The 9,013-nt window shown below is 40.3% G+C and overlaps 2 protein-coding genes across 2 annotated transcripts; one reads left to right on the top strand and one right to left on the bottom strand.

Moving 5' to 3' along the window:
• On the bottom strand, positions 1 to 1,071 carry SERLADRAFT_434124 (uncharacterized protein; the record flags this gene model as incomplete). The annotated part of the gene is made up of 3 exons (XM_007314384.1): positions 1 to 486; positions 542 to 595; positions 643 to 1,071. 3 exons carry the CDS (start codon positions 1,069 to 1,071, stop codon positions 1 to 3), a joined length of 969 nt encoding a protein of 322 aa, XP_007314446.1.
• Positions 1,072 to 1,748: 677 nt separating this feature from the next.
• Positions 1,749 to 5,420, top strand: SERLADRAFT_434123 (uncharacterized protein; the record flags this gene model as incomplete). Its single annotated transcript, XM_007314383.1, has 10 exons — positions 1,749 to 1,898; positions 1,925 to 2,205; positions 2,263 to 2,513; positions 2,566 to 2,752; positions 3,617 to 3,836; positions 3,897 to 4,110; positions 4,554 to 4,820; positions 4,874 to 4,914; positions 4,970 to 5,344; positions 5,400 to 5,420. The coding sequence occupies 10 exons, from the start codon at positions 1,749 to 1,751 to the stop codon at positions 5,418 to 5,420; spliced, it is 2,007 nt and encodes a 668-aa protein (XP_007314445.1).
• Positions 5,421 to 9,013: the final 3,593 nt, after the last annotated feature.

The following is a 9,013-nucleotide window of genomic DNA, read 5'->3' as shown; positions in this document are numbered from 1 at the left end:
TCAGGTCTTTCCACCTTGAATTTCCTCTAAAGCTTCCCCAAGGATATCAAGAACATTGTCATGGGAGGCATGCAACAGTACAAAGAATGGTGGCGGACCTGCCTCTACAAATTTCTTTGAGAGGAACAATGTGGACCCAAACAAAACCTTGCAGAGGCGCTTGAAGTAAGGGATCATAAAGGTGAAGTATTCAGATACATTATTTTCAAGAAACAAGCTGAGACCATTGACTCTGCCAAAGGTCTGATACTTGTGAAAAGCAGTGTCAGAGTGGGTAAACATTGAAGTGAACTCAGGATTTAGCCATTTCTTCATATTGTCCTTTTCTTTAGCATCTGCATCTTTCATCTCATATGGCTTTACCATCAAGACACACATGGCCAGCAATACGTAATAGAATAACTCCAGGTTATGATGGGCAGTGTGTTGAATCCAGTCACCAGGCTGTGCATTTTGCACTTCCACCGCCATAAAAGGCTCTGTCCCCTGTTTAAAATACATAAAACAAAATAATTGGATGATGGCCGATATACACATTTACTGTACGCTCAAAAACATGATTTCCATTACCAACCTGCCAGCCCTCCTTACTCAACTATTGTATAACCTCATCAAGAGTACCCTCTACAACATCCAATGTACACTCAGGTTGATTATGACGTAAAATGAATCTGATAAATAGATACTCTGGTCGGAGTGGATTGTTTCTTCCTCGTGGTTAATGGTGAATAGCATGGACTTCACCAACTCTTGCAGTTTCTGGATGTCACCAAATTTCAATCCAAAATAGTGGTCATCCTGGTCTGAATCTTCAGACACGTCATCTGAACGTTCCTTTGAGTCGTCTGAATGCTCTGCTAACTCTTCAGTATCTTCAAACACAGCTGCAAATCCCCAGTCTGCATGTAAACCCCTCCATATGTGAGTATTGGGAGGTACACATCCCTCTGGAGCTTTCAAAGGGGGCCAGTCAGACAGTGCTTGATCCACGATAAGGGAGTTGCTGATTGAGCCATCCCGGTGTAAGACTTTCACAGGAACTTGGCCTGAAACAGAGGTTGTCATTGCCATCTTGTGACCTAGTTAATGTTAGTATAGACAAATAAATGGTGGGTATGATACTCGCTTTTGATGAGATCAATGAACACAACAAGGGGCTCCTCTGGGCAATTAAAATCTGTTATAATTTGGAGGGGACATGTGATCACACATTTTCCTAAAGTGGAGGTCACTGGGACATTTGCACACCTTCCTAAAGAGGATATTGCTTGGATGCTCACATACCTTCCATTTATGGTCAGACCAAGAATGGTAGATGCTCAAACACCTGCTTAACTGCCTTTTTTGGTTATCCCAAAAAATTCTATCCATATCGGAATATGAGCTGCTGGCACGTGCACTGAGCATGCATAGGAATGACCTCATGCATCTGGTGGAAATACGCAATGGTATCCAAGACTTACCTGAAGGCCTGGTCGACTTTCAGAGCAACTTATCAACATTTCTATCATACCCATCAATTTTGTCTGTATTGCCAGATGAGCTTTCAAGTTTGATTTCTGATCTGGCTATCCTCAGCTGAAACTATATATTTGTCAGTTCTATCTGAATCCGAGTTATTGTTAGGTAAAACCTCACTAGGTATGTTTACATTTTTCTTTCCAGTTCCTCTTTGGAAAGCCAACGGCATCATCCAATACTATAACTAATTTAATAACCTACCTAAAGAGCAATCAGCACTACCAAACATGCTTCCCTGGTTGGACAAGTCTTATCTTTCTACTGGCACTGATACACACAAAGCAATCAAGGGAAATCCAGAGCATCAAGACAATAAACTCAATGACCTCAAGACCTGGCACCAGCTTCTGAGCCCCATCGCCCTTGTCCTAGGGGTGGTATTACTTTTTCACTGCAGCATCAGGGTGGCGAAGGTACATGGCAACGACAAAGTAGTCCCTGGATCAACACAAGCGAGAATGTCAATGCTATCATTGCAACTCTTTTATCCGCTCATTGGGGCTCTGACACACACAACCCAGAAGCTTGGCTCCTGAACGTCAAGTCTGCAATCCAGGAGGGAGCATATCTCGACAAATCACTTATGTCAGTTGTTGCTTGTTGCAAGGGACTTGGTGGCAAGGACATAGCCGTCAACTTTCTTCTGATGGTCAATCTTATGCAGCTTATCACAAAATGTCAAAGGTAAGTACTTATCTTTCTCTCATATTCAATATTCTTCGCTCATATCTCAAATTGTAGTATCAAAATACAAACAGGTCTCTCTCTCAATGGAATATACAATCAAGAAATTGCGTATCTGTCTAACAAACCCAGCAAAAGGACATTTCAAGACTGGTATTTCACTGGAAGCAAGTTTGCAGCCCTTGCTGGTGGAGGCTCGATATATTTATTAGTACTTATTGCCAGTCTGGGTCTTCGTGTTTCAGTTGCTGCCATGGAGGGCATTTCACCATGGGACCTTGAAAATTTGCTAAGAATGCCAAAAAAAGGTAAAAATTGAAGATATCCACCTCTTGTACATCTCTGACAAGCTTTAAAAAGGAACTGTCAAGGGAAATTTAATTATCAACCACATCATTCCTACTATCAGTCGCATGCACTTCTCTTTGCCCATTAGCATGGCATCAATGTTCTCCCCGGCTATACTTGCGGAGCATCAGCTAGCCAATGAATTTGATCGCACAAATATCAGCTCTTCAGACCATTTTTTTGATTCTGTTATCTTCAAGTGCATGCTATAGGTTTTAGCTTTATTGAAGTTTGATAGGATATCCTTGCTAATAACAATATACCTAGTAACTTTGTCTTACTTGAGCGCGACTGCATTGTCTGGCAGTCTTGCTACACTTCCACTATTTGCGCTGGTAATCCAGCTATCCCTCTGCACCAACTGGGTTACAACATACTTACACCACTGGAACACTCATTTCTGAGTAGACCGTATAGTCCCCCATTAACTGACATCAATGAGAAAGAGGACAGTCCTCTTCCCAACTCCTATCCATCTCGCTTTCTCAGTGAGAAAAACACCACCACCATCCCTACATTGTATAATCATTCTTTGGCTGCAAACAAAGTCTTTCAGGCAGAACATGATTGCAATGCCAATATCCTGTGGACTGAGAAGAAAAGGGAATGAGCAGTAAGGGACCATGTAGCAACAGACACTAATAACTTGCAAACACAGGTATGTGGCTACACATTGGGAGCCTATCCAATCATTTACCTGGGTTATTGCTAGCTTCAGTCTCTGTATCAAGACGGTGTAAAGGCTATATGTGAGATGTACCTGAGGATCCTAGCAAACATCATATTGGGGTCATTGTACACTCAAGTGTTTGGTGTCTTATCAAACTTCTTGATATCAGCCAATCACTCAATATTTGCAACTCAGACGGCTCCCTCATGGTCTTTGTTTGCACATCCCTCCCTGACTATATCCACTCATCACTACAGCCAAAGCTCCTGGTTGTATTTGAGAATAATGAGCTGCTTACTGAGAAGCCTGTACAACATGATGAGGATGACATGTTTGAGGCGCTATACTTTTCCTGGTACAACCATCACTGCACAAGAGTAATTACTAATACAGCCATGTTATTCCTTTCCAGCTGCCCACTAACTTCCTTGAAAACCAGGGAGATGACACTCCAGCTGAGATTTTGCCTCTCATGTTAGAGAGGGAAGATAGACGTTGTACCAACTATTCCCAGATGATCCCTTACCTATCCAAGGAAATCAAAGATGACAGCACTATTTACCAGACTATCAAAGTTGTCTTTGCAGACCTATTCCATTGGATCCATGATGTGGTAAGCTTGAATATAGTACATTATTGTGGTATCTAATCTAATAATCACTCTATCCAAAAGATTGAGCTGCAGCTGCCTGAGGAGTATGAGCTATTGGCTGAAGTTACGTCAATTTTGCCTGGCATCAATTTGTCTCCAATATTCCCCTTCCTTTCACTGGTGATTAACCTCAATGTCTCTACCAAAGGTCATCGAGATAGCAAAGACAAGGACTTCTGTCTTGTCCTTCCTATTGGTAATTTCCAAGGTGGAGCCCTTGTCATGGTTGAAACAGGTCTGGTCTTGGAAATAAGGCAAGTTGACTTCGCCATCTTCAGATCTTGTGACATTACGCAGTTCAATCTGCAATAGCAAGGTAAGAGAGCATCTTTTGTTTTCCATACTGACAAAGAGTTTTCTTTATGGGCAAAGAATAGAAATGGATGGGCAGATAATGTAGTTTGAATAGTTTAGCTTTTTGCACGTCTTTTCTTTGTGAAGTTAGTATACTTTCAGATATTCCCACGCCAAAATTTGACGTGTTGTGATTTAATCCTCCCCATGTATTGCAGGTTTATCATCCTCCTTATACTACTTATAGCTAAAAAATCTGCTTCTAGTAAAACCAAATCTCCGAAGGGTAAGATTATCATAGATGCTGGGGAGTATGAGACAGTGTCAAGGTACTTGTTTTTTTAAATCTCCCATAAAATATTATATTCTACTGATGCTATTTAGAAATCCTAAAATGTACTGCTGATACTCTTGAGGAAGAGGATGAGGGGGAGGATGCCCCACTGCCACCCTCCCAGAAGCATAGGCATAGGAGGGAGGTAGTAGATGACCAAGATGAAGAGAATGATACTAACATGGTCCAGACTCCACCTTCAACTCAACCTAGATCCTGCGGGCCTATAGATAATAAAGATGAAGATGGGGGTGGGGATGATGATACAAATACAGAAGAGTTTAGGAACACTGTTAGAGGGGATAGTGAACAAGAAGGTATAATTTCTTTATCTTGTATATCAAATTTGTCTTTTATATAACAAGTATAGAAAAGGATGATGGCAATCATTCCCAGATGCAAGGCAGAAAAGTGAGTATATCTATCTACTCTGAATAAAAGTTAACATCTTCACATATGTATATAGGACGCACAACAAGCTGATAATATTGGTGAAAGCACTAGCACACCATCTTGTTTGCCATCTGCAGCTCTTTCTATCCAACCTTCCAGTTGCACATCAAGCACAGCAATGGCTAGTGTATCTCCATCTTCTGCTATGACTAGGAAGCACAAACCTACACTAGCTCTTTTCCCTCCTTCTTTTGCACAGCTAGCTATAGAAGCCCATACTCAAATGCGTCTTCATATCTCAACAAATGAAGGATTCCCTGCTTCTAATATACACTCTGATATCTCATGGCAAATAATCACTGAAAGCTCCAAGATTGGCAACAGCTTTGAATCCAAATTGAGGGAGATTGAAGAAAATGAAGCGTTGAAAATCTTTATGATGGATTATGTGAGTATATTCTTTCATTGCCATGATTTGGTTTAACTCTTGTTTGAATTTTTAGGTATGGTCTTCTGGGCCCTAAATACGGGGAGAGGTTGTAGCCAAGGCCAGACTCATGATCAATGGTGCATATGGTATCCCAGGGGATATGTCTCCTGAAGAAATCAAACTTGCTGTTCAGTGGTTGATTGATATATGCACATTTATTAATGGGGACCTTGATATCAAAGTGAGAACTATTGTTTTTTTCATCGTATTACAACTTATGGGTATCAGGGAAGAACCTATAACAAGCAAAAACCATTTTCAAATTCTATTTTCAAGGATCTCATAAGGAACCAATGGTTTGGAAGAAAAGGTGAAGGAATTAGGTACGCATATATTTTCAAAGGTATTCTTTTGCCTCTACTTGCACTGGTTGCCTCTGCAATATGACTTTTTACTCCTACTTTTGAACATTTACTTACTTATCCACTAGGTTGAGTGTGCTCTTAGAGCCTATGATGGTGATGGTAAAAGCGTACAAGATTTTTCAGAGAATATGTTCAAAGCTAGGTGAGTTCTAATCACATTTATAATAGTTCTGTCTAATCTTATTAGTAGATGGGGATTCTACTTTGAGAAGCTCTCTACACTCCAGAAGTGTTGTCCTGGTTGGATGACTCAAATGAGGAATAATCCTTATGAAAGCATTTTATAAGTGGTATATATCTACTGCCTATCTTTTAGCTAATGTGAAATATATATACAGACAATCAGCCAATCTTTAATATCTTAATCAAAAACCTCAAAACAAAGATTATGTGATTGACTTTGATGCTTTAGAGGAAACTATGGTAGCTTAAGTACTCTATTAGTAGTAAAGTCTATTCATAGTCTAGATTGCTTGATTCTTTTAATGATATTATGCATTTCTTGCATTACCCTTGAAGTTATAATGGCAATAAATGTCCAGATAATTAATCCAATCTATAGGTACATATGAAACAAGGTGAAAGCAATAAGACTTGTATTACAGCTATTTTTTCTATAAAGACTATAAAACCTAGCCAAAAGCTATAATTAGTTGGCTTGACTCTAAAAGCAAAAAAAGGTCCCCAATATGTATAACAGCTATAATTGGTTTGCTTGACTCTAAGAGTAAAAGAAGATCCTCAACATCTATAAAAGGCTATAATAACTTTTGGTCATCTATAAATGCCAGAGGTTCTATAACAGGTCTGACAGTTATGACAACTTTATAAGTACCTATAAGCAAGTATAGCTCTATATTTGCTCTATATAGCTACCCCCATTTTTCCTGATAGTACAGTGACACCAAAAACCCTTTCCATGTTTACTCTAGGTGTCATGCATGAAGCATACCATCACACAGCTTGGGTATTACACTTAGCTTTGGTGGGCTTATAGATAGTACTTACTCCTAGCTATAGAATTGCCACATAGGTCATGTGATTTGGTTCACATGCTATGGAGATATGGTCAATTTAAAATAGTAACACCATAGAAAGGGATTTTTCACTTTTGAATTGATGACTAGAACCTTAGTTGTAACATTGAATATTTGCTATTATATGTTGGTACAAACAAAGATATATATGTCTGAGTTCAAAAAAGTTCACACACTTCTTGAATCTCAACTGCCATCATAGTCAGATCCCTCCCTCTTACTCAAAAAAACTCCATCCCTTCATTGCTTGATGCTGGCTACTCTGGTGAAGCCATTGCCCAGCAGACTGGTGTTATCCTGTCTACTATATCCAAACTTCACTCCAAAGAGTGTTCTACCCTGCCTAAAGCTATTGGAGGTTGTCCTTCCAAGCTTTCCCCTACCAATATTTGACATGCCCAATGTCTTATTATCTATGACAAAGCTGAAAATGCTGTCAAAGTTACTAAAGCCCTTATCAATGTCATCAACCAGCCCCTCTCATCCAATACTGTTCTGTCTCATTTGAAGAAATTGGGTATGAAGGCTGTTGTGAAGTCCAAATGCCCCCTTCTCTTTACCAGGCATTGTAAAGCTCGTTTGGATTTTGTCTATGCCCACAACATATCTAAAAAAAAGAGGAAGCTGCACAGCGTGAGAAAGTGAAAGTTAAAGTGGAGTTTGTAATATAACTAAGTGAAACTCAGCCGCTGCCCGAGAGGCTATAGAAACGACTTTATTATTTACCTAAGTGAAACTATAATAGACGTTAGTTTAAGGTGATCTCTAATAAATGTAATGTAACATACCTCAGCCACTGCCCGAGAGGCTATAGAAACGACTGAGGTATTCCTATACTAAACCCCCTACTACTTATAGTCGGATGTGCTACTCACTACAGTATTATGACTCCATGGAGTGGTGGCTATGCTCCATGGAGAACAATGGCTGCTTCGGCAGAGACCGGGTTTATCCGGTTTTGTCACTCCCACTCGAGTGCAACCGTAGTCCCATAGCTTTAGAGAATTTCCAGTGTTTTTCATGAGTGAGGGGTTTAGTGAGAATGTCGGCAACCATATCTCCTGTAGGAACATATCTGATTACTGCCTCTCCCTTTGATACTATTTCATCTCAGATGAAATGATATTTCCGTTGAATGTGTTTTGTGCGAGCACAGAACTGTGGATCTCATGTAAGAATGATAGCTGCTTGATTGTCACAGTGCAATGTTGTAGGTCCATTTTGAGCATGTCCAATTTCTTCAAAAAATGTCCGAAGCCATGCAAGGTGTTGTCCAGGATTGCTCAATCTAATGTACTCTGACTCCGTGGAGGATAAAGTGACCATGCTTTGTCTTTTGCTTGTCCAGGAGATCGCTCCTTGGATGGTGATAAAAACAAATCCTGATGTTGATCGAGACGTGTCTGGGTCTCCAGACCAATCTGCATCTGAATATCCATAGAAATCCATGTCCATGGAAACATCTGTGCCATCATATCGTAGTTCCATTTCCCTGATTGCTTTCAGATATCGGAGGACACATTTTTCAGCTTCCCAGTGATGGCTCCTTGGAGCTGAGCTATGTCTGCTTAGTATTCCAACAACGTAGGCAATGTCTGGGCGGGTTCCAAGCATGGCATACATAAGGGAGCCTACAATTGAGAGGTATGACACTTGACGCCCTTCAATATGCATCTCATGTTGCACAATATCTTCCCCTGGAGCATTTGCAAGGAGTTTTGATCCATGGGCCATTGGTGTCCATACTAGTTTGCAGTTCTTCATTTCAGTACGCTCCAGGACTGTGTCAATGTATTGGCGTTGCAATAGGGATATTGTTTTGTTTGAACAATCACGTTGGATTTCTATTCCGAGGATGTATTTTGCTTCTCCAAGGTCCCGCATTTTGAATATGGATTCGAGTTTGGCTTTTGTGATATCCATGAATTTTCGGGATGAAGCTCCTAGAAGGAGGTCATCTATATAGATAACAACAAAGCATATTTGTTTGTTGTCCCGGAATACATAGAGACATGTTTCTGCATTTAGTCTTGTGAAACCGAACTCCTGGAGCTTGCGATCAAAGGTTTTGTTCCATGTACAACCAGCTTGTTTTAATCCATAGATGGATTTCTTCAATCTCCAGCAGTATCCAGTTGGATAGGAACACCCCCTGGAGAGCATGTACAGTCCTCTCAGTCTCCATTGAGATAGCTGTGTATACGTCCATTTGATCAAGTTCTAGG

The sequence above is a fragment of the Serpula lacrymans genome (assembly GCF_000218685.1).
Source record: "Serpula lacrymans var. lacrymans S7.9 unplaced genomic scaffold SERLAscaffold_3, whole genome shotgun sequence".
NCBI lineage: Eukaryota > Fungi > Basidiomycota > Agaricomycetes > Boletales > Serpulaceae > Serpula > Serpula lacrymans.
This window is presented reverse-complemented; position numbering and strand designations above follow the sequence as displayed.